This window comes from Seriola aureovittata, chromosome 11 (assembly GCF_021018895.1).
Source record: "Seriola aureovittata isolate HTS-2021-v1 ecotype China chromosome 11, ASM2101889v1, whole genome shotgun sequence".
NCBI classification, from domain to species: Eukaryota; Metazoa; Chordata; class Actinopteri; order Carangiformes; family Carangidae; genus Seriola; species Seriola aureovittata.
The window spans coordinates 27,275,450-27,301,509 of NC_079374.1; the positions used below are offsets into that span (position 1 = coordinate 27,275,450).

Genomic DNA, 26,060 nt, shown 5'->3' on the forward strand with positions numbered 1-26,060 from the left:
AAAATATCCTTAGTGTGACTTTAATAATTACAATTATTTCTAGTGTTTCTTTTTTATTCCAGTATTGTGATCACATTGTTTACATTTCACCTTGTTGAATTTCACTTTATGACATCACTATAACTGAACTTACCTGCAGGTATCAGTGTCTCTGCTCATATCATATTACTACTTTATTACAACGACTCTGCCTCGTTCTCATGACGTGCTCGTACCTGGACAGGTAAACCCAGAGTTAACTGACCCAGTAGATAATCAGCTTCGTAGGACAGGTGATCAGGACAATGTTAGGTTCAGTTTAACTTGCTTCAAGCAGTACAGGCCTCTGATCATATAACTGTCGAAGTCTGCTCCTCTGTTCCCCTGCTCACGGTTCATCTCCCTGCAGTTCCCCCTTTTCTCCACCAGATGTCCTCCCTCCATTGTTTCATCCACAGGGATGTTCCTCAGTCTTTATCAGTCCTGCATTGATCCCACCAGCCCATGGTCCGTGTTCAGAGACGGATCATCTGTTTTTTTGCTAGTGTTGCTCCTGTGAAGTATCTTGTTGTTTGTTCCTGCTTGTTCTTCTGTCCTCCTGTGAGTCTTTTGCTTCATTAGTAGTTACTTCACTACATCAGCCTGGCTGTGTGTCAGCATTCAGGCCCTCTGCCTGTGATGCCATTCACTGTGGCTCTGTATGATCATATATATTTAAACGCGATCACTTGCTACCATGAAGCTCAGCGAAACTTCAGTCAAGAAGACGTCACATGCCCCGTTTCCTGCTCTGTCTAAGCTCCACCCACTCATTCTCGTCTTCATCCAATTACAACCTGACACGCTGGTCTTTAGTCAATCACCTGTGAGCTGTCAAACTTGTGTTCTCTCTCTGCTGTCATACAGCTCCCACCTCCACCCTTCACCACCTCCACCGTTGAGTCTGACCATCTCCAATCAGACCATCGATCAGAAGTTTCCCTCTCATGAAGACGTTCCATCCTCGAGCTCCACCCCTCATCACCATCATCACCACAACCAGCGTCTTGGCTCCGGGGGAGGTTTCCTCTAATTGAGAGGGCCTTAAACCTATGGATCGTTTCCACGGTGATCCAAAGTCTATTCCTTCTGTTCACAATAAATTTCACTTATTTGATCTGCTGATGATGATCAGCTTTCCTTCTTCTCCTGACAATGCAGAGAACCACCTATGGCATTTAATTAGTCTAGTTAATTAGTCTAACTAATTAAAAGCCATAACCACCTCCTTGTTTGTTTAGCTAATTCCTGCAAGTTCATTCCTCCTGAGACAGTTTGACACCTTCATGTCTCCAGCCTGAGAAAAAAAGATCAAGAACAATGTCTTCAGAGCTCTTGTTCCCGGAGCTTGGATCCTTCATCAACGGTAAAATCCTCCAGCTGAAGATTTTTAGTTCCAATCACACATTTTAGTCCCAGATGTGTTGCCCGCTAAAACCCTTCCTATACAAACACACAAACAAACACACAGATACACACACATCATCACAACCTTACTCAAAATAACAACTTCACGTATTCTCTCACTTTGTTTCAAAATCACTGACTCAACCCTTCAGTCCCTTGAAAGAGACACTTGCAGAATCTGTCATAGTTGCAGTGGGGACACGTGTGGACACAGCTGCCTCTTGTGGACGAAACATTTCATCGTCTGGAGATTGGCAGAGTGAGTATGATGGACTCCACCAGCTGCTGCATCTTTGTTTCATCTAAAAGCTAAAACATCAATTAGAATGAAGTGATTTCTCTCTTTCCATCTGATTTCAAAATAGAAATAAATGTAGAAATACAGAAATAGCATTTTTCATAACCAATTCATTAATCTATTTAATTATTTATTCTGCATTTACAGTATCCTCAGGTTGTGTCCCCCACTCTTTGGAACAACCTTCCTGAGGAGATTAGACTGGTGAGCTCTTTAGCCTCTTTCAAATCACTCGTTAAGACATATTTTAATAGGTTTGCTTTCTCCGCACTCGTCTGAATATACTTTATTTATTACTCTATTATTTTATTGAATCATTCTCCTGTTTATTTATCATTAATTAGCCAGACAGCCCTAATTTTCTTTGTTGAAGGATTTACTTAGGCATTGAACTGTAGTGATATTTATGTGTCAATGAAATATACCATCATGCTTTCCATGCATAATCATAAATAAAAAATGATGAGTAATCCTGTGTGGATAAAACTATTAACAGTTTCTCTATGACCCTTCACATATTACAAATTGGTAAAGTTGCAGTACACTGGTTCCGCAGCAGGTGTATGCAACACCACATGACTGGGTTTATGGTCACACTTAAACTGACTGGGATTCTTTTTTTCAGGTCATCAGGTCATTATACATGAAAACATCAACATCAGTCTTATTTACATTTTGGTGAATTAGAATCAGAATCTGGTTTATTGCCAAGAGGAATTTGCTTTGGTGTGTTGGTGCAGAACAATAAACGTAGCAATAAGAAAAGTAATGTAAGCAAAGGTAAAAGAAACAAGTACCGCAGGTCATTTAGCTTAAAGATACATTGAAAAAGCTTCAAAGTTAAACTCTCTAAGTGTTATTTTTGCAGTTTGGGCCGTCACTGTGTTTGCTTTGCGAATGCAGCTCCACATCAGTGAAGTGAACACATTTTTCAGTTAAATGGCTTCATACTACAATTTGTTTGGATTAGTTTTGTGATACATTGAGTATAAAATATGTTGTATTTATCTAAGAAAAGAAAAAAGGAAATAAACTTTATTCCAAGTCTTGTCAGTCAGCACAGAATCAAGCATTAGTTTGGCTTTAGGTTTCAGATCAAAACTCCTAATTCCTCTTTACATCAAAACTCCTGCGGCATTTAGCCTCAGACAATTTTGCCAAAAGTTGATGTTAAATTGAAACATTATGTACAGACACTCAGATTGTAATAATTTAATTCCATGGGACAGTAAAATCATTTAAATTAAAAAAAACCCTCTTGATGGAGCCTTGATCTGTCCTTTTGTCTTTCTGAGGATATATAGTGAAGTACAGCTCAGTATGACTGCCATCTTGTTATGTTTTAACAAATAAGGAAAACAATGTTGAAAAAAAACATTTTCATTTTGTTTTTGCATTAAACTTTGTTTTTGCCCAGAGTCAGAGTCAAATATGAGAAGAGTATCAACACAATGAGAAAATGTCTTTAGTGGGGATACAGTGGAAGTTTGTACAAACACAATGAGAAGTGTGTGTGTGTGTGTGTGTGTGTGTGTGTGTGTGTGTGTGTGTGTGTTGTGTGTGTGTGTATGTGTGTGTGTGTGTGTGTGTGTGTGTGTGTGTGTGTGTGTGTGTGTGGTCTCTTTAAGGGATTCTGCCTCTTCTTCTATTGTGGCTTGGCTCTGAAAGTCAAAGCTGGTTTACCTGTGGAAGTTTTGGATGTCATCTGCACGTCACACCTGTCACTGAGTAGTAGTAGAAGAAGCATATATTACTTTCCTGCACGTGCTGAATTCAACCTGCTGAAATAATAATTTTACTTTCCCATATAGTTCTGTTACAGTTGACTACACAACAAAACAAGCAACTCAGATTTTACAACTCAATGTAAAAAAAACCTTAAAACCTTAATGAATGACTGGCAATAAACGAAGGCCTTTTTCTAGACTAGTGGATTAAAGATCTTTTAAAGAACCATGGATTCCCTGTTGTAGGACACAGAACAACTTCCTTGTGTGAGTGGAAGATTTTGGCTTGTTGCCACAAACACTGAAACACATTGTTCTTACAATACAGTTGTTCTGTGTTGCTGGAGTTTTGATCTCTACCTTTTCTACCTTGGAAGGGGGCGGAGCTCTGCCAGGGATCCCTGGTGAGGAGCTGGAACCATTAAGTTCTTTTTCAGACATGTTTTAAATGATATAAAATACTCTGCTATGATCTAATGTGGTTTTCTACAAAATGGAAGTTCATCTACTCTTACTTCCTCATTGAGAAATCTGGGTCAGGAGTCATGCAGCCCACCACTGCTTTCACTGGGTTGAGACCCAGACTGAAGAGTTTTTGAGGAGTCTGATGTATCAGAACAGTTAGCGTAGTTAGCATCTTTTATTTGTTTATGTTGTTTGTTAGCTTGTAACTGGCAGTGACTGACACAGTGTTAGCAGTTGTGCTAATGCTGATTCAGGTTTGTTTAGCCCCGCCCCCTGTCCCCACAAGTTGACAGGATTGGTTCCTGAGGTTTGTGACGTATGAAACCCTGGCTGTCTGAATCTGTTTTTATGAGACTGTCATTGGTTCACTGCAGTTCGAGGTGGAAACACTCAGTCATGGTGTTGATGAACTTTTCTCTCATCATATGTCTGTATTATATAAACACATCATATGGATTTTAACAAGGTTAAACACTGGATTTTCATCAGAGGCTCTTTACAATAAAAGAAATAAAATTATTCAATGATCTAAAAATTTGCCTTTTGATCCAAGTTTGGATTCATTCTGCTGACATTTATTTGTCTTTGTCGCTTTCTGGGGTGTTTGTTTCATCTAAAATTTTTACGCTGACACTTTGTTCTTGTTTTTCTTGTTCTGCATCAGTATCAGCAGTGGAGAGGTTGTTGGTCTCACTGTCTACAGAACCATCACTCTTCCTTGTGGAGCGGAAAATCACAGCTCGAGTCCCTGTTTGTGAAACACTGCCCTCATGAACATTTCCTCCAGACATGTTGGAATCAGTAGGATCTTCCGGAGAGGGGGGTGAGTTTTCCGAGACTTTTCCATTTGTCTGGTTGCATCTTCTGTCTGGAAGAGAAAAGTTTTAGTTATGATATAACAAAACAGCAGCAGGCAAACTTTTTATCTTAATTTTGTAATAATAATAATAATAATATTTTTTAATAATAATGTTGTCTGGAATATATCTGAAGGATTTGATACAAACATCAAAACAGAATAAATGTTTTAACTTGAAGCCAGTGCATTTTATTGGAAGAGCTTGATTCTGTGCTGAAGAGACGCTCCATTATTGAGAGTGTGGATAAAGGAGCTTTCAGACTGTGTCGGTCTGTTGAGGCTGATCAGAGAGGGACAAAAAGAGGGACATGTAGGCCTGAGCTGGAAGGAAAATGAGAACAATTGCAGGGAACCATTTTTTATTTTACTTTAATTTATTTATTTATTTATTTATTTTATGTTCTGATATTAGTGCAGGTTGAGTGTGAGTGTATGTGGTTGTGTGAGTAATGTAGGGGATTTTGATCCCAAATTGTTGTATTGTTACTGTATGTTGTAATCTGTATGGGATGTGATAAGAAAATGATTTAGATATTGGGAAAAAAATAAGAAGGTAGTCATAATAATAATGCTTTTTTTCTATGATAATGCTATGTAAACCTCTGTATCTGTTAACACACTAACCCTAGCCTTCAGTTTCGTTCACTTTAGAGGGCATAAAAACTTTGCAAAGTGCTTGCTGCTGTTTGTCAAGCTTATTGTTTGGAGCGGATTTTGAGACAAATTGCTTTTAGAATGAAGGGAATGTGAATGTCCAGACCAGAACCACGGACCGTTATGTCCCCCTTGGTCTGATCTGAGGTTCACTCACATCGAATGACAAGTGTTTGAGTGATAAAGTCTGATAAAGTTTAAGCAAACATTTGGATCTTCACAAAGGAAAGACTTGTTCCAGGACAAATGAGCAAAACAGAATATAACAGGGCCCACACTGTAATACTGCCAGACTTACACTCGTCTTCATTCATGTGACTAATACTTGAATACAACATATCAAACACATTATATAACATCAAACATTCAAAGAAAAGTGAAGAGACACTTACTGATGCAGTAAAGAATAATCAGTGCCGCGGCCACCGAGAGAGAAAAGCAGACAACAGCAAATACTAAAAGACAAATGCAACAAAAGAGCTGTCAGAGTTTGAACACCTGGAAATTATAAATAAACTCAGGTAATACTGAACATTATAAATGATGCCTAGAAAATTGTGTAACAATTGTATTTAGAGGATGAAGTGCAGTGAAGAATGAAAATGAACAACTGGAACCATGTCTTCTTGTCTTAAGACTAGTTCAGACTTACTGCAGAACTATATTGGTGTCAGTTACAGTTACAGCTCAGTTATCTCTATATCCTTGCATGTGCAGTAATTAGCAGGACATATCTACTGCAGACAAAATGATATAACAAAAGTTAGTGTTTTGCTTTATAAAGTTGTTATTTTTAAAGGTTAAAACAATGCAATATTTAGAAGTGTATATGCTTCCATGGGCTTGTGAGGGTTGACCTCTACACAGATTGTAAAAGATATTGAGACTTTGCCAAAATCTAAAACAACACCTTCTGTGTATGTTGAGTTTTTTGTCTTGATGTACAATTTTATGCAATGACATTAACATGCAACAGTCTCTGCATTGGTATTAGTGTTTGCTGTGTTTCTAGCTTTGTGATGTGCCATCACAGAAATAGAGTACTTAGCCTTTAACTCTGCCTGTGTGCACAGTAACTAGATGGAGCAGATTGAAGTACCTGGAGTAGGTGGAGAAGGTGTCATGTCTGTAGTTGCACTCAGAGTCTGGTGTGAAGTGGGGTTATAAACCGTGCAGGTCACTTTTAGTAACCCTGTGATGTTGACTGTGCTCCTGATGCTGTAGGTGTCATCTGTCTCATTGGTAATGGTGGTTTCATGTAGTTCCAGTGTACGTTCATGTCCCTCCAGAAGGTCCCCGGACCTCCATGTGACCTCAGGTTTAGGGTAACCTCCTTTCGTGCTGCAGGTTGCAATCTTCTCATCTTGGTTTATCTCAATTTTAGGTTCATGGAAAGGAGCTGGAGATGGGTCAGCATTAGTTTATTGTCATTTTTCATGTGTGTGAATATTATAGGACTGGAACATTAACATGGCATGTTAAATAAAAGCAGTGGGGTGCAGTGACTTTTACAGATAGGCAAACAGTTTCGGGGCCAGTTTTACAAAGATGTTTCAGACTGATCTGTAGTGTTAGGTCAGTCTTAACTTCGCTCATAGTTCAGTCTGATGTTAGTCAGACTGTTACACAAAAATAATCAATGACTGACCAGTAGCACCAAGCAACAAAAAACAGAAAAACATGGCTAATAATTTGGAGTTTGCTAACATTATTATGGAGAGAGCAACGAGAAGAAAAAAAGTTTTTAGACACCGCAGACATTTTTTTAAATTGTTTCACTCTTCAAGTAAAACAGTGACTGAAAAATGTGTAATCTGATCCGTGACTTAAAATCCATGATACAGTCTGTTGTGGGATTTTCGTGATCCGTTGCACCCCTTATGAACAATAATGTAAATTATAGTTTAACAACAATAATAGGCATATGAAAATATTACTAAATAATGAAATACATCAGAAATGTTGTTTTATAGTTTCAAGGAAAATATATTTAAATGTAAGAGGTCTGAAGCCAATTAACTATTTCAATTCTCCATAGAGATATCTTAAAATTGAAGTGTACTTGAATAGAGTTTATTCTAAATTAAATGCTGTTACAATATCAAGAAATTGAATTTGTCAGGAAACAGGAAACAGAAAAATACTGACCTGATACATGCAGTGTCACCTGACAGAGCTTCTCAGGTTGATCTGATGTTGAATTTATAAAAATAACTTCAAAGGCGGTTTTGTCATCTTTCAGCATCAGTGACTCAATGACCAGTGAGAAGTTCCCAGAGGATAACTGATCAGGGAAGATTTTAGTCCTGTTTTTAAATAACTGGTGTTGGTATTTAAACTCTTCTTTTCCTTTTGCGTAAACATGTGCAACGATCAAAGCTTTGCTTTGCCAGTATATGAGGCTTTCCTCAGGCTGGAATGGTTTGCTGAAGGTGCATTGGCATTGCCAGAGCCAGGAAAATCCTATGGTTCCATTTTTAATGATGTTTGCAGATGATAATGGCAGCAGCAGAAACAAATGGAAAACTGTAAAGAGAGAAAAAGGATTAATTAAACGCACGGTCTGTAACTTCTTCCTCTAGGGCTCTCTCAATTAAATCAATAACAAAAGACGACATCATGAAATAGTGTGGGATCATGGGAGTTGTTGTCTTCCCCACCATTAACCCCAAGCTGCCATTTGGATTCCTTCAGTGTCAGTGGTTCAGGAAATCAAACAGACCCGGTGATTCTAACTGTTAAAAACACTGAATAAAGCAGTTTGACATTAAAAGTCAGTGTTTGAGCGACGCTGTACGGAGGACAGAGACTCAGGGAAGAGCTGGAGCTGAGATTGATGCTAACCTTTGTTCTGATTGTTTCTTTAATAACTTATGAACCAGACGTTCAGCAGGTTTTTACCAGCAGCTGAATTATCCACAGAGGTGTCCTCCTCTCCATAACAAACACACCAGGGGATTAAAACCAGTAGAAACACTGAATAAAGCAGTTTATGTTTAAAGATCAGAGATTCATAGATGCTCTTCAGTGACACAGGACAGGACGTCTCCAGCAGCTGGGAGCTGAGCTGTCTAACATTTCCTCAGCTTGTTTCTCTGATAACTTCAGATCCAGACGTCCGATGACTAAAATCCTTCATCTGGTTCAAAAATAGAGCTGAAAACCACCAAGGTGTAAAAAGTGTATGTGGATTAAACTAGATAAAAGTTAATGGTGAGCTTCTGTCAGACAAACACACTGACACATGATCATAGGGGGGTAAGCAGGAGACGTATCAGAGGGTTGAAAAAAAACGACCTGTGCGGTTGTTCAGGTTGGATGAGTGGTTGGTTACGTATCATATGTAAATCTTTTTTAGCTGTTACAAACTATGTGTATATACAAATCATTTACAAAGCTTTATGCACTCCCCTAAAGTGTTGTCCATGTCTAAATGTGTAGCATACAATTTTCACTGGTCCTAAACTATCTGGTTTTGTGGTCTATTCTTTAGTTTAACAGTGTCTAAACAGGAGCATTAGATTGCCAAACTGGCGTCCTGCCACACATTTTACTTCTTAATTATAGGAAGATGGTTTCCATTGTTTTTAAACCAATCTACCTCTGAGTTCTGGGTCATTGCTTAAATAATCTGCACACTTCATGATAGAGGTCTTCAGCTTCTGCTCATTACTCACTTTTTACATGTTGCTGCCACCAAAAGTGCAACATCAGATATGATACTGATATAACTTATCTATAGAGTTTTACATTGTCATGAATGAGACGGCCCAGGGGCCCATTACCATGTTCTTTTGCAAGCCAATCATATCATTCAATGACCAAAAGGTGGTCCACCAGTAATTCTTCTGTCCAGTTCCCTCTGAGCCCCCCACACAGCCTCCTTATAGGTTCTCCAGGCACAATCTTATAGGTCTTCATACCGTCTTAAATGGAATATATTCTCCTTAAATTTTTAACAGAATTATTAGGTGTTACTTTAAGTTGTAATGATCTCATATCACAGATTTCTCTGGTTTGAGAATTAATAGAAACATTTAAGAAAATGACAAATTAACAACATTGAGAACATATGTCTAGTTGACTCTAGACATTTTAATGAGGAAGGTTACAGATTATAACTTTTAAAAATTACCCAGGGCCCTTAATGCCAAACTTCAGTTTCTACCAATGTTCCTTGACATCAGCTACAGTGTATTGAGAAAGTGTTCAGATCCCTTAACTTTTATGACATTTCTTATGTTGTAGCCTTCTGCTGAAATTGCATTCTGATAGAACACTTCCTTTTTTATAAAGAGGACAGTTTGCGAGGACATGTCATAGACATAAAAGGAAAGATAAGACTGGTCACTCAAACAAATTACTGATATACCAAAGTCAATAACGTTAATTTTTTGATTTGACTGATTTCCTGAAAGCTAAGAAAAAGACAGACTTTACATTAGGACCAGGTTGAGACAACAGAGGACTGCTCTTCATGTGGAGGCTAAATAATAAACCTCATACTGGTGGTAAAAAAATCTTTTATTCTAGTAGCTATCCTGTGATGAATTTTAGTTGTGAGTGAATTAATAAAAGTCAAATAATAATATCTTACCAAGCGATAATGCAGACAGCACGTATGTCATAACTCCAACCATGATGTTCTTTCACTAAGATGTTCCCATGTAGCTGAAAAAGAAAAAGCTGTCACTCATGGTCTAGACAGGCTACATGAAATTCCACTTCCCCTTCAATTGTTTGCCCCTCCCTCTCTCTCTCTCTTCCTCTCTCTCCCTTCCTCTCCGTTTGTCTAAAATTCAAAGGTTTGTGTGTGATAGAGAGAAAGTGTCACACTGACAGTGTGGGGGAAGAAGCTGTTGCTCAATCATAGTAACTGTGTGTGTGTGTCTCTGTGTGTGTGTGTGTGTGTGTGTGTGTGTGTGTGTGTGTGTGTGTGTGTGTGTGTGTGTGTGTGAAGCCACCGACAGACTGTGAGATGTGAGATTTCAGCAATCTTGGCCACATATGGATTGACGTATTGATGGTGGTACACAGCGGTGGCCCTGAGAGCTCAACACACTGCAACTTAAAAAAACACATGCAAATAGACAAAACCATAGATTGTAAGTAAAGATGGACGCAGCCTCAGAGGTTTCTGAAGAGCGGTTTTGAAGCTAAGAGTGAGCTCTCCACTGCCGCCATCTTGGCAGTGCCTGACTCTAGTGGTCATTAGAAGAACTGCAGGTTTTAGCACTTCATTGCTGTCTTCACTTTTCAGCCCCAGAGGTTGATGCTTTGACAAAACACAAACAACTTCAGAAAACATCTTCATCAGTTAGACAACACATGCTGCAAATACTCACAACGCAACAGAAGTGTTTCCAGGGGACACAAAAAAGTGATGAACCTGGCCGGGATGAAATTGTCTAAGTTAAAAGCAATGAACAACAAGTGAAGAAGTTCATATGAATCGTAGAGACAGATGAACAACCCAAAAACACAACGCCTGTCGCCAGTGCAGAGGCATAAAAAAAAGACATGAATGATTGAGTGATTATTTTTTTCTTCCGGGTTGTCATTAGGTAGTCATTGCTTTCCTTGAACTCATTAGCATCAAAATGTATTTGTAATATAATGAAAATTTTGTGAAATATTTTTTGAGACTGACTTTGTTTATCTCTGCAGTATGGACACTGAGGCGGAGGTCTAGATCAAGGGAGATTTGACACTGACCACTGATGCTTAGGAGGAATATGAAGTAGTGAGTCCATAGAGACATATGAAACTGACCCAGACACAGAACCAGACCTAGACCCAGAACCAGGCACAGACCTAGACACAGAACCAGACATAGACACAGAACCAGAACAGGACACAGACAGAGAATAAGACCAAGACCCAGACCCAGACACAGAGACAGAGACAGAGACAGAGATAGAGACAGAGACAGAGACAGAACCAGAACCAGAACATAAACAAAATGTGTATAAGATGACTCAGGATATGAGAAATGCACATAGTTCCAAGAACAGATATGCCTCTATAAGGACAGATGTCCAAAAAATGATGACTATCACCTTGGGAACTCCCCTTGGAAAGTCCCCTCGGGAGAACACATAATTGGGGGATGCTTTCTGGATTTCCAGTGAACTACATGTATGAGAGGTGGAAGTAACAAAAATGAATTGATAATAATGGACTTGATGAAAATGCATGTGAATTGAAAATGGAGCAGTAAATGTTGGAAAGGCAGCAGACTGTGGCGCAAGTGCCCTCTTGTGGCAGAAGTGTGCAGTTGAACAATTAAGCACATGGGGCCTGTAAACTGGTGAAGTGAGAGGATCACTGAGGACAGAGTACTGAGGGGGCATTCTGACATTATGTGGCTCGCTTATGCTAATGCTAGTTCATCTGCTCCTATTCAGTGGAGGGGAGACAATGCTGGTATTCTGTATAATATGAAAGTTTGTTTACACTGCAACTTAAGGATCAGTCAGTGAGTAATTTCTTCTTCCTATATACAATTGGAGTGTTATGAGTCACCATTTATCTATTAGTTGTTGAGTAAGCATATGAGTAATGGCAACCAGACGATAGGAATTTTTATTTATATTCTAAGTAATAAGCCACACATTGTTCAACTGGCACAAGAGCTGTACTGTTGTGCTACAATATAAGTCAGTGACGAAGAGTTAACTACTTGCTGTCAACAATAAATAAATGTCTAAATGTCTAAACACTATTTCAAATAAAATATCAATCAAGTTAATCAAATCAATTGACCATTTCTCATTATATTTTTCCTTTCTATTTTGCCTCCTCCTCTGACTCAAGTGTCCCTTTGCTCGTTGCCTACATTTGAAGTAAATAAGATCACACAGAGGCTTATGGAAGCTCATTGGGCCATCACAATGAAGTTTGCCCGCAGACAGGAGTTTAGACAGTTTTTATTTATACTGTTCCAGTCTTGTCTACATTTTGTCCAGCAAAGCCCCGGTGGATGAGTAGTTGGAGTATGCTAATGATGTACTTATTCTATTTGTCTAGCAAGAGCTTTAGAAAGCTAACAATCTGTAATACAATGTGCATAATCTTGTGCATCTTCCACAGTATGTGTTCTTGAGTCATTCATTGCTTTTAATATAAAAATGTATTGCACAAAGTCACAATTTTTGTGATGAAAACCACATGTGCATTAGCTCAAATTGTAATGAGACTAAATGCAGTTTTGATGTGGAAAAGTTTGGCCTCAGAAAGCCAAACACTGAAAACCCCCTTCCACCACACAGTGAGGTACAGAGGGACATTCACTATTAAGACATTGTAGGGTTAACAATTACATTTATTTACAAGGTCATGTAGCAAGGGTTAAGAACATAGTTTCGGTTGGTACATTGAGGTGTACATTGCATTTAGTGCATTTATGCATCAGGAATTTTTTTTATGCCTCCACGCCAGCGGCAGTCATAGTCTGAGGCATATTGTTTTCAGGTTAACTGTCAGTACATACGTACATACGTCCCACATACGCCCATTCCTGTGGACATGATATCTAGGACTCAAAATGAACTGATTAGATTTTTGTGGTCAAAGGTCAAAGGTCAAGGTTGTTGTGACCTCACAAAACCTCAAATTTGGTACTTACATTCACTTGAACTCAAGGATGAACTGATTTTGGTGGTCAAAGGTCAAGGTTACCGTGACCTCACAAAACACTTTTAAGCCATTACTCAATACTTCACAAAGTAATTCTGACAATATTTTATTTATACCTGGTTCCAGCTTCAACTCAGATCATCAGTCTAGCTGCATTTCGACCAAAAAGTTCTTGGAACTTTTAGATCCAGGTACTACCCACTCCGGTTGTTGCAGTCCTTTATTTTGTTGAAGTCCTGTTTCAGTTTTTTTTTTTTACCTTCTCCCAGACCTGTTTCACGCTGTGGAAAATGTGTTTGCTCGCTCGGTGCTAACTCCCTGCTGACTTTTAAACATCGAAATCTCCAGTTACCGCTCGTCTTCCAAATGGGGGAGATGGGCTGTACCCACTTACTAATTAGCGCAGGAGTCATAGTGGAGAATGGGAGCCGAGTCGTTGGGCCAGTGGCCCAGTGTGTGGCGGCAAGATCACTGTGTGGCTGTGCGTGTGTCTTACTCCTTGCCATGAAGGAGGGTGCTTGGTGTCCCGATTACCTGTTTTCTTTTGTTCTCTGATTCCTGGTTGTTTAGTGTTTCTCAGTTATTCACAAACCAGCACTTTTAGTTACCTTTTTCAGTGATTTAATTTGTTTGAGTTTGATGATGAATGTAATTTTTTCCCTCACACATTGTTTTGTTTTCTGATCTTTCTTTCCTCCCGGGACACATTTTTACATTTGTTACATCCCCTTATCCCCTGGCCCCATCTAGGAATGTAACAAAATGGGGGCTCATCCGGGATCAAATTGGAAAGAGAGGATCTGGAGGTAGATTCATTGTGTGAGTATCGTGTTGTTCTAATTGTCTCTGCTCTGGTGGCGAGTATTGCTGCCTGAATTAAACCAGTGTCTAATCCTGTTAAGTGTGTGTGCAGCTTCCCTGGGTGAGTGTCCAGCTGGGCTGTGTTTAGCCTCTCCATCTGGTACTCTTTTGTTATTTTGCCTTTTTTTGTTTTAGGAGCAATCCTGGGTGGGGACACAGTTTCCTGGCGGGGGGTAGACATTTTCAGGGCTTTGGCCGCTGAGGTTCAGCCTTGAAAGTCGTCTTGAGCCCAGCACGCTCCAAGAAGACAGGTAGGTTAAATTTGTGTTAGGCAGGAGCTGGGGGAATTTGTTTTTCAATGGGACTAGTAGCGGTTTAATTCTCACTGTGCGGGGCAATTGTATGTGTGCTGTATTTGCCACTGGTGGGCTGTTGTGAATAGTTAAAGTTATGGCAACATTTGAGGTGCATACATTTGTGGCTGCTCCTCCATTGAGTGCACTACATAATTGCAGAAAAAAGATCTGTGTGAGATAACTGTGCATTATGACATCTTCGTAGCAGCCCTTATAAAAGTGCTCGTAGCTAAGGGGGTTCTTAACTTACTGGTGTCTGCAGAACCTGCTGTAATTGGTGATAGTGTGGCTGCGGTAGCGCTGCTTCGCCGGTGGAGGAGCCAGTTGAGCGGCAGCCGGTTAATGTAGTAACTCCTAGTCCATACGAGGCAGCAGAAGAGAAACCGCTAACGCTACCACCGTTTGATCCTTTCTCCGTCGATTCCACTCCTGGTTCTAAACTGGATGCGCAGATAAGAGTCTAACCTCCAGTTAGAAAAAGAGGAAAGAGAGAGGGAATTCCAGCTTTGCAGGGAGTTAGAGTTTAAGAAGTTGGAATGAGTTTTCTACCCGCACTTCTTCATCGTGTCCATGTGCAATCCAAGTTGGTTACTGGTTTTTTCTCAGTAGCTGTGCAGGATTCTTTCCCACTCGATGGCATTGACTTTATCATAGGTAATGACATTGCTGGAGGAAAGGTCTATTCTACACCAGAGGTTGTGGGTGTTCCTATATCTATGCCTGTGCCCGATAACTTGACACTGAGTCTTCCTGATGTGTTTCAAGTCAGCGTTCTGACTCGGGCTCAAGGTTGATCTGAATCTCAGCTTGTCTCAGTTTTGGCTGAGGATAAGTTTCCCCCTAGTGGCGAATCAGTGAATTTTCAACCCACAGTGTCTGGGAGTGTCAGGGGTTGCTCGAGGTGACCTTGCCATTGACTCGTGATGCACTCATCCAGGCCCAAACGAATGACCCATCCCTGGCCAAATGCTTTGCTGCTGTTACTGATGTTGTTGGGTGTAACAAAAAACAGTCATATCTGCTGGATAGTGGCTTACTGGTGCGTTAGTGGGTTTCCCAGGTGGGAACTGGTGAAGGTGACATGAATGATGACTGGGGGACAGTCCATCAGATAGTGGTTCCAGCTAGCTGTCGGCAGCATGTGTTAGCATTAGCACATTAGCATTTGTGGTCTCTGCATCTAGGTATAACAAAAACCTATGACCATGTCCTGAAACATTTCTTTTGGCCTGGAGATAAAGCTGATGTGGCATGTTTCAAATTGTACTAAAGCCAAACCAGAAAGTGCCTCCGACCCCTCTGCATCCGGTTCCAGCTGTTGGAACACCTTTGAACATGTCCTTGTAGACTGTGTTGGTCCCCTGCCCAAAACAAAGTCTGGTAACCAGTTCATGTTGACAGTGAAATGTATTTCAACCCAGTTCCCTGAGGCAGTTCCCCTGAGGAAAATTACTGCCTCAGCTGTCGGTAAAGCCTTAATAAAGTTCTTCACTACATTTGGGTTGCCACATGTGGTACAGACCAACTAGAGTACAAATTTCATGTCTAAAACATTTAAACAAACTCTGTGGTCTCTAGGCATTTCACACTCAGTGAGCAGCACTTACCACCCTGAGTCACAGGGGGCACTAGAGCACTGGCACCAGACACAAGTCTATGTTACAAAAGTTCTGTTATGAGACTTGGAATAATTGGGATGAGGGTCTGCTCTTTGCCATCCGAGATGCAAAGTAGGAGTCTCTTCGGTTCAGTCTGGCTGAACTCATTTTTGGACACAATGTGCGTAGTCTATTGAAGGTGGCAGTTCATGTCTTTTTCTTCCTTTGGAACCAATGTATTGGATTTTGTCTCCAAATGTAAGACGAAATTGCATAAAGCAACTGCACCAGAGAGAGAAGCTCTTTCTTCTTCCCTGGCTGACATGAAGCTGTGGTTTGACCGTAAGGCAGATGTGTGTCAGTTCCATCTTGGTGACCAAGTGCTTGTTTTGTTGCCATTACCAGGGTCTGCCCCTGTTTTTTGGGCTCCTTTGTGGTAGAGAAGGAGGTGTCTGACACAGACCATATAATTTCAACACCTGAACGCAAAAGAAAGATGTCAACATGCTGAAACCTTACTTTTCCAGGGACACGTCTCAGATCACACAGATGAGCTCTGAGATGTCTACCTCCTTGGTGTGTGCAGATGGCCCAACTGATGATGGACTCTACACACCCTCTGGTGGCTAACAGAGTGGTAGATTGACCAATACTGAGTTTTTTTGTCTGATTTTGACTCTCGTCTGTCTTTTCTCCTTGTTGAGCAGCGTGCTGACATCCTCACTCTATTTCACTCTTTTCCCACTGATGTGATGTCCATTCCCGTACCACGCTTTTACAGCACGACATAGATGTTGGCCATACTGTGCCCATCAAACAGCATGCCTACTGTTGCCTACAGTCCCTGGAGTTCCCCGTCTATGCTAGTCTCAAGAGCTAATGGAAACCCCCTGTTCTGCACTGACTTCAGAAAATGCAGTTGCCGTACCAGACTCTTTTCCATTGGACGACTGTTACGGATTGATGTATTGAAAACATCGGTCTTACCACAGTCATTACCAAACTCGACCTCCTGAAAGGGTACTGGAAAGTTCCATTAACTCCCAGACCATCAGACATTTCAGCTTTTGTTACCCCTGACCACTTTATGCAGTACACTTGTGGCAGGTGCGCTGTTCCTTGTCCCTCCTGGTGCGGCGCTGTGGTTTTTGTCCCGCTGATTGCTGGGCGGTGCCACACCTTTTATATAAGGGTCTGGTTCCATCCGTCTCTCTCTATTCTCTTCCAGGGCCATTTGTCCACTGTCGTTGTGTGGTTTGGTGTGACCGGTGCAGGTGTGGAGGAGCCATTGTGCTGTGGCTGTGCGCACACTGGAGCTCTGTTTGGCGTGTTGGCCATCGTGGCGCACGCTCGTTCTGCAGCGTACAGGTATGCACACCGCCGTTCTCCCTCCTGCTTAGCGTGCCATATTGCGCAGCAGTGACAGTTCATTCTCTGCTGCAGGTGGCGGATTACTGTCGCCGTGGGGACCGGGCTGCCCCGCTGGAAGCCCCTTGCGTGGGTTTGTGCATCCTCTTGGTGAGTTGGCGTTGTCCGTCCTCCTCCTTCCTTCTTGTTTGCCCCTGGCTAATCATTAATTTGTGCCATAGTTTGGATCAGGCAGAAGTCGGGGAGTAACTCCGCTGCTTGGCCTGCTGTGACGCTGCGCCGGTGAGGTCGATTTGGAAACTGATTCAACGCCACGGCTCGCTGGACGGCGTTGCTGTTTTGGCTCTATTTGGACTACAGGGTTTTACTATTTGTTTTATTGTTTGTTTGATTTTATGAATATTTGGTTCCGCTGTCTACTTACCGCTGTGTCGATGCGGCTGTTGTAGCAGTCTTTGCCACTGTTTTTGTTTATTGGTTTATACAAGTATTTAGTTATTTTGAACATTGATTTAATTTCATTTGATTTCTTTTGTGTTGTTGTTTGTGTTCTATTTGAGATTTAATTCTTTTGTTTTGTTAAGAAGATTATTCAATTGAGTACCGTTTTATTGAGTTTGATTTCTTTCGTAGATTGTTAATTGCTGTTATATTATATTTGAGAAGTTAGATTATTTTGTTATTTACTTTATTACTTATTATTGTTTTGTGTGTGTGTGTGTGTGTGTGTGTGTGTGGTGGTAAAGTGTGGCCATTTTATTGTTCTTTCCCTCCCTGTGGACAGGTGCTGTGGGCTCCTGGCGGCGACCCAATCCCTGGTGGCGGTTCTTCACGTTTTCAGTTTGTGTGTGTGCAGTGTCACGGGTGTTTTAGTTTCCCCCTCCCTCATTGGTTTCGGGCCGCCGAGGTAACCCAGCACTGTCCATTCCCCCTTCTCCTATGGCCCCGTGTCTAACATTATGTGCTTTAGACAGTATATCTATGGAACATTCTTTTAGTAATCATTGTGAATAAAATTTGTATTATCAACATCGTCATTGCCCCGTGGTGATTGCGAACTTGCGTAGCTCTTAGCTTTTTGTTTATAATTATTGTTATTTTCTGGGGTGCAATTCCGCAGGTGGCGTTGTTCGGCAACATAACTCACCCTATGACCGCCACTCTTGTCACACACTGTAATGGCATTTGGCTTGAAAAACGCTCCCGCTACATTCCAGCACTTAATGTACAGGGTGTTGGGTGATGTTCCCCATTGCAATGTGTATTTAGATGATGTAGTAATATACTCACCTGACTGCTCAGACCATATTGCCAGTTTTAGAACAGTTTTTCAACGGCTTACAGAGGCAGAGCTTATACTTAATCTTGCCAAATTTGAATTTGGCAAGGCCACGGTGACTTATTTGGGTAAGCAGGTAGGTCATTGGCAAGTCCGTCCAGTGAAGGCAAAAATCACTGCGGTAACCTACCCACCAGAGGGGGGGGGGGGGGGGGGGGGGGGGGGGGTGTGTTATGACCATAGTGCTGTTGCACGGTGTGCTGCTCTCTCTCTCTTTCTCCAGGTACCGTTCCTCCTCCAAATGTGGGAGATGGCACCCACTTACTAATTAGTGCAGGAGTCATAGTGGAGAGGACTAGTCTTGTTCAGCTCTTGTTCTATCATGGATGATTGGAGAGTGAGTGACTGCTCCAGTGAAGACGAACGAAGAAGTCTCACAACAAACTGAAAGATCGTCTACAGGGTCAAAGTCTCCATAGGGTCCAGCAGCTCCACAGCTCCCTCCTACGCCAACATCTGGTCATACATGTCAGGTAGCGGGGCAACCAAATCAGACCATTTCTCCCACTCTGCTGTATCCAATTCCAGTAGTGTGTAACATATTTTGGTTGACTGTGTGGGGCCACCGCCCCGTGCAAAGGTTAGAAATAAGTTTTTGGTGACAGTGTGTGCTGTCCACTCGATTCCCAGAGGTGTTTCCTGTGAGTAAAATTACAACTCCTGTTGTTGTAAAGGCTCTGACAAAGTTTTTTTCATTGTTTGGCTTGCCAAACAGACCAGGATTCAAACTTCATGTCGTGTGTGTTTGCTCAGGTAGGTAAAGAGGGGGAGGAGACTCTAGTTTGTCTCTCTCTTTTCACTCCTGGCTTGACAGCAGTCGCAGCAGTGACCAAATGTAGCTTTTTGTTGTTTTTCCTTTTTCTCTTTCTGGTGGGTCCGGTGGTTCAGTTTTTGCGGCTTTATTTCTGTCGTTAAGGGTTTAGTTTGGGGATGTTTGGTTACAGTTGAGGGAAGAGCACGGTTTCTTTTTGCAAGCCCATCAGTTTAGTTAGTTGGTTGAAGCTTTGGGATTTGTTAGGCTTAACCTTTTTGATTGGTGGAATAAGAGAGAAAAAATGGCCTTACTAGTTGGCATAACCTTACACCTAAATGACCTCAACTTAAAATTACAAGGCAAGAGCAGCTCTGTGTGTGATTTGGTAACAGCTGTCCAGTCTTTCCGATGGAAGTTGGAGATTTCCAAAGTGGATCTCCAAGAGGAATGTACGAATTAAACATCCAGCAATGACGAATTCAGGGTGAGAGAGATCTTTCCCCTCATGTTGAGTTCATTCAGAAACTGATGGAAAACTTCCGTGATCGTTTTGACAACTTCAGCCTGGGTGAGCAACTCTATTGATCTGCAAGCAAATGACCCTGCGGGGCTACAGACTACCTGAGACTGCTCTCCCTGGTCTTAGTGGCAGTACACACCTTGATGACATTTGGCTCCACGTACAGCTGCGAATCAGCATTCTCAACAGTAAACATTATCAAAACCAAATACTGTTCAAGAATGAGCAATGAACATTTACATGCCTGTCTGAGAACGGCACTGACCTCAGTCCTCCCAAGGCTCAAAATGCTAGCAGGGAAAGCTAAAGCCAATTTTTCCATTTACTTAGGGAAATCCAGACATGTGATGTGATGTGATGTGATGTCAACACATGTGATGTGAATGAAGGCATATGATTTGTTTTTTTCTTTTTTTAAGCCAAGAAGCTTTTACTTAAGCTGAGTTCAACCTAAAAACCATTATGTTTACTTTCAGAATGTTACATTTCTAAATAGGAATGTATGCAGGAAGAAAATGTTGACAATGCCAGCAGGAAAAGCTAAAGCCAATTTCTCCCACTGCATTAGGGAAACACACAAGTTAAGCTAAGATGTTTTTGCTTTAAGTGGTTGTTAAGCCCAATTCAACCTAAAAGAGAACCTTAAATGTTTTCCTTTGAGGAGATGAAGATGGTGATGACTGGCTTGGTTATAATAATAATAATAATAATAATAATGGGGGGGTCAACATAGTGGTATCTTAGGGGCTACCTGAGTTGAGGACACCGTATGTACACTGTGAGCGGGGGTGAAAACACCAACTAAGCCAGTAAAATTCATCAATAGCCGATGCAACCAAGTCAGCCCCAGTGGAGCCGCTGTGGCACAGAGCAGAAGCCAGGTACAACCCACCTCACCGCGGGAGCGGAGAGCAAGAGCAATGTCGTCACAGAACCGGGGTTGCTATAACACCGGTCAGCTCCAGTAAGAGCACTGCTAATAACAGAAGGCACAAACCAAAGAGCATGTTAGGAGCAGGGAGCGATGACACAGCCCTCACCAATAGATATTACACTTAGTGAATTTCTCGAAACAATTCGTACAAATAGCAAAACACCATGGATTACCTGCAAAAGCCAGTCTCTTGCTCAAAATCCTTAGTTCATCTCTCAAAAGTAAATATCTGTGTCAATGAACACGTCACTGCCATCAGATGAAAAGTCCTTGTGTTGTACGGATAAGAGTCAAATTGCTTAGTCGTGTTGTCAATATAACAGTTTACTCTGGAGGGATGTTCTGATGTAAACTATGGCTAAAGTTTTGATGACACTTATTGTAAATTGTAAGTTACACCTTAGTGTATTGATTGAAGAGACTGGACAAGATTCACATTTACGCTTTTACTGTTTGTACTGTAATTTGTTGACAGACCATGTCATTGTGATACAGAAAGGCCTCGTCTGCCTCTTCCTCTGTTTTGCCTCCCAACTCCTCCGACACGCAGCCTCACTCCTCTTCCTCATCTTCTGGCTGTTGACCCTGTTCAATTACTTGTCCTTCCATTGTCAAACATTGTAACATTGTGTTGTGCTCCGGCTATATATATATATATATATATATATATATACACTTGCCAGTTGGTTCATGAGATGCACCTTTGAGCTATTTCAGAAAACTGGTTGATCATTTGTTGATCAGATGCTTCACACATTTCCCTTCGTTAGAGAAAGTCAAGATTCACCTGGGAGCAATTTACCAATTCAGGACAGATTTAGAAAAAAAAGTCTAATGGAAATGTATAGAGATATGTTTGACATATTATGACAACTTGTTCAACCATTTTGCATGTAAAGACTTATGCGATGAACTAATGCCTAAATGTTGTGGGGGGTGAGACTATTCAACACAGACCCATTATAATACATTTTGATCAACATGACATAAGCAACTGATAATGTAGGAAACAGCAGAGAATTGTACATAATCATTTGCATGGATGTACCAAAGCATTTTCAACTTGTTCAAAGAAACGAGAAACTGCTTTTTTGATGTGCACAAGTGACAATGATGTGAAGATTGAACAAGTAGTTTTGAGAATTTCAATTTTGATTTGAGAAATGTACCAAAGTGACAGAGAAAAACTGTAACAACTTGGCAAGTCAACCAGTCAGCTCAAGTGAAAACACCACTGCTGGCTGCTAACTTTTTTTTTTTAGCAAAGCACCTTCTTGCTATTAACTGTAAAAAAAAAAAAAAAAAACTACCCCAGCTTATCACACACTGAGAACGGCAGCGAGAGCACTGCCTTACAAACACAAATTTAACTATAAAAACAAGATCAGTTGGAGCGAAAGCGCTGCTGCTTAACTATAACAAACACAAACTATAGTTTATACACTGGGAGTGGTGGTGAGAGCACTGCCCTCATCCATAGCATTCCAATGAACACCTTCTAACTTAGTCGGCTCAATGTGAGCAAATGGTGGTTACGCAACTGAAAGAAAGCTTAACAGGCTGATACCAACAGTGGGAGGACCAATGTCTATACCCCGCTGAGCACAAACAGACTAAATCATCCATTCTACTTTATTAGGCTCTCGTTCTCAAGTCCTGGTCCCAAAACTGTTGTTTTTACTATTTTCCACTAGATGGAGCTAGATGTTTAGCCTATGGAGCAGATGCATACAGCACTGAAGGTCAAAGGAATAAATATATGCAACTGTAATGTTGTTTGTGGGTGTGTGTGTGTGTGTGTGTGTGTGTGTGTGTGCAGAGAAATATATCTTTGTAGGATGTACTTTTGTGCTGACACTTGCATTCAAGTGTATGCAATCGCATTGTTCTTATTGCTTATGTTTTCAATTATGATTCAAGCATTTAGTATATAGACAATGTATGTCATTATTTTAGGCATTGTGCTCTGTGGTCCAACTTCTAATCTGTCTTTTTATTTTAACTTGTATTTGCAGAAGACCAGCAGTGCCTCTACCAGACTGTAGCTCCTGTCATAACAGACACGGATCGGTTTCTCTTTTACTGGCATTTATTTCGTCTCTTCTCCCATCGTTCATGCCGTGAGAACTGTTTGTACAAATATACAAATATATCAGCTCACAACAAAGACCTTACATGAAGTGAATAAAGGCATAAATGTCACGTTGTGTAAACATAAACAAAATGCATCACTAACACAAAGAAAAAATACCTTGTTAACCGCTTGTCATGAAAAGAGGTCCTTGATACACCTTAGGCTATGCTTAGCAGTATAGCATCGATTACGTCTGCCGTGGCAGCACACAGGTACTGAACATTAGGTCCGGGCCAAAACACCACAGCACCGAAGGAAACAAACTTATGAAGTACATAATGAAATTAAACCATGTTTTATCTTATAACACACATATATGATTTTACTAATTTAACATCTTTTATTTAACAACATGAAATTATGAATTATCATTTGACGCAAAAACAACAGCACTTACCCAGACTGTTTACAATAAATGATGAATGTAACCAGAAATGTTTCACCCAGAAATAACCTCAGCAACAATGTTTTTTTTTTTTACTCTACAGAGCAGTGTCAAAACTGCCACAAACCGGACACACAACATGACACAAAGAGCGAGATGCACACAAAGAAGACAATTAATAAATGTTTTTTTTTTTTTTTTTAAACAGACAATAAATCTAGGAGAACCTAAACTTACAATGGCATGTGTAATCTGTAGGATCAGCAGTGTAAGTGAGTAAAAAAGGGTAAAGAAGTGCGTAAATGCAATGTTGTATGGTGCAACAACAGAAACAACACAAACCAAATGCCAACCAAACCAAACAGGTGCCTGTAGGAGGAGAGAGAGAAAGAACAGAACTCCAACAGGGTTTTAAAAGCACTAGCACACAGGGCCCAGGTGTGATGAGCCCAGGTACTGACAACCCTTGGCCACACCCACCTCTAATACCTGTAAAACTTTGATCACTGTCATGTTCAGGTACATGTGAAAGTGAAAAGGGAATCATCCCTCAAGGCTTTTGTCTGCTTCCAGGGGGCGGCACAGCTGTGAACAGTTGAGAAGGCCAATAAGAGCATTCTTCAGTTTCCCATCCACTTCTCCACTGTGGCGCAGTATTTCACTGTTATTTTAAGGGCACATTATCAAGACAGTAATAATCTCCTACATAGGTCGGTTCAAATGTACACCCTGCCTTTTACAAGCAGAGAGAGCTGAAATTGTGCTTAATAAGTCAAGTGGAACATTAGAATACAGCCTCAGAAGGGAGAATTATTTGTGTCATATTATGTGTTACATAACATTGACCCTGTGTCATTTGGACATAAACAAGACTTTTTCGTTTATGTAGATTCACCAGTGTTTCCCATTGATCACCTAAATGTGTCCAGAGTTTCATAATTAACCAAAGATTTACTCACAGTTCTTATAAAATAATATAAAAGATGTGACATAAGGATTTGTACTGTTGCTTCTTTGTAGAACTGTACCTGTGTCAGGACTGGACTCACTTGTCAGTCACAATATGTGATAAACAAAGACAATCTGCCCATCATCCAAAAATAAAATTAAAACACAACGTGCAGGTGGAGGAGGTCGCATTTTAGTTTTTTTTAGTACAAAATGTACTGTATGTCTTCATGTTATGTGCCACTCATTCATGGCCGTACCCACCACTGAGGTCAATTTTGCGAGCTCAGGTGTACGTAATTAAAGGTGCGAAATAACTTTCTAAAAATAACTTTACTTCAGTGCTGCAAAGATACAAGACAAGATCACTGACTTTCTCATTGCATGTGTATATGTGGATCTCGCTTCTGGTTTCTCTGATAACTTCAGATCCAGACGTCCGACGACTAAAATCCTTCATCTGGTTCAAATATAGAGCTGAAAACCACCAAGGTGTAAAAAGTGTATGTGGCTTAAAACTAGATAAAAGTCAATGTTGAGCTTCTGTCAGACAAACACAACACATGATCATAGAGGATATGATGTCATTGACAGATGACCAATGAAATGGAGCATTACCATGATTAAAATCATAGATTTCACTGGTTTGAGAATTGATGGAAACATTTGGGAGAATGTAAGAACACAACTCAGCAACATATAAAACATAGGTCTAGATGTTTCTAGACATTTTAATGAGGAAAAGTTACAGATTATAGTATTTTAACCGAGATAAAGCTTGTTTCTTTGCTTAACAATACTGTTATTGTTATTGTGATTTAACTGTTTTTGGAGGGAAAAAAGAGAATATTATTAGACTGATCTCAAATACATACACACATACATACAGTATATATATAATTAAAACGAGAAAATTGTTCTGTGTTGTTTTGGATTGTTAGTTAATGATGTCAACGCTCTGTGCAGCAAAAGGCTGTAATAACAGGAACAATGAATCTGTATGCAGACAGGTAAGTCAAAATATTAGCCATTGACATTAGCTACTGTCACATTTCATATACCAGCTGACCACGCCCAGTTAAGAGACAGGAAGTGAATACCATTTAATTGGGTGAGCTTGTAATGGGTCATGTTTGTTAGAGAGCATTTTGCTATAAATACAACATCTGGTATTCAAGCTGGCTTCCAGAGACAACAGCCTGCTGCAGCCACAAGGGGGCAGCAACAGATCCTTTATGAGACCACATGTAAGGAGTGTCTATTTTAGCTTCAACTGGTCAAACACTGCTTGATATTTATGTCCTGATGATAGAAGATAATATACGGTGCAGGTGTTACCATGTCCTTCAGCCTCAAACTCAGTTTATGATCAGGAAGAAACATGAGCTGTCAGTGTGTGTCCATATTTAAAATAGATCTTCTCTCTCCTGGTCTGAGATCAGCATGGCTTGTTGAGAACCATAACACCCACATGTGATCCAGTGAGTGGAACCAGCAGCTCTCTTGTAGAAAGGAAAACAAAGTGTTGAAAATGTGGTTGTCAAAACAGCAGGTGCTAACATCCACATCACGAACCAGCATGCAGTCCACTGCAGACAGCGCAGACCAGATCAGTTACATGAGAGCTCTGGAGATGGTGGATCAGCACCTTGCACAGAAGAGGCTTATATTATATATTATGTTACATTTCTTCGGTCTGTAAGTGATGCACTCTGCTGTGTGTCTGTGATGTAGTTAATTTAATCACTGTACAGTTGTTGGACTTCATGTCTGTGGTGTAGAGCTCCTGTGTTTAACTGTGTGTTCACTTCTGGCTCTGTTGACACAGCAACAGCCAATCAGGGATTAACATTCCAC

At 40.7% G+C, this 26,060-nt stretch overlaps 1 protein-coding gene and 1 long non-coding RNA gene across 2 annotated transcripts; one reads left to right on the top strand and one right to left on the bottom strand.

Annotated features, from left to right (window-relative positions):
- Positions 1-2,744: 2,744 nt before the first annotated feature.
- LOC130177139 (CD276 antigen homolog) lies at positions 2,745-10,137 on the bottom strand. The gene is made up of 5 exons (XM_056388600.1): positions 10,026-10,137; positions 7,577-7,954; positions 6,528-6,827; positions 5,821-5,883; positions 2,745-4,783 (listed from the first exon to the last, which is right to left on the bottom strand). The coding sequence occupies exons 1-5, from the start codon at positions 10,066-10,068 to the stop codon at positions 4,491-4,493; spliced, it is 1,077 nt and encodes a 358-aa protein (XP_056244575.1). The 5' UTR covers positions 10,069-10,137; the 3' UTR covers positions 2,745-4,490.
- A 6,916-nt stretch (positions 10,138-17,053) lies between these two features.
- LOC130178078 (uncharacterized) lies at positions 17,054-18,129 on the top strand. Its single transcript, XR_008829106.1, has 4 exons — positions 17,054-17,189; positions 17,265-17,339; positions 17,411-17,550; positions 17,974-18,129. It is a non-coding gene; the product is annotated as an uncharacterized LOC130178078 (long non-coding RNA).
- The last annotated feature ends 7,931 nt before the right edge of the window (positions 18,130-26,060 follow it).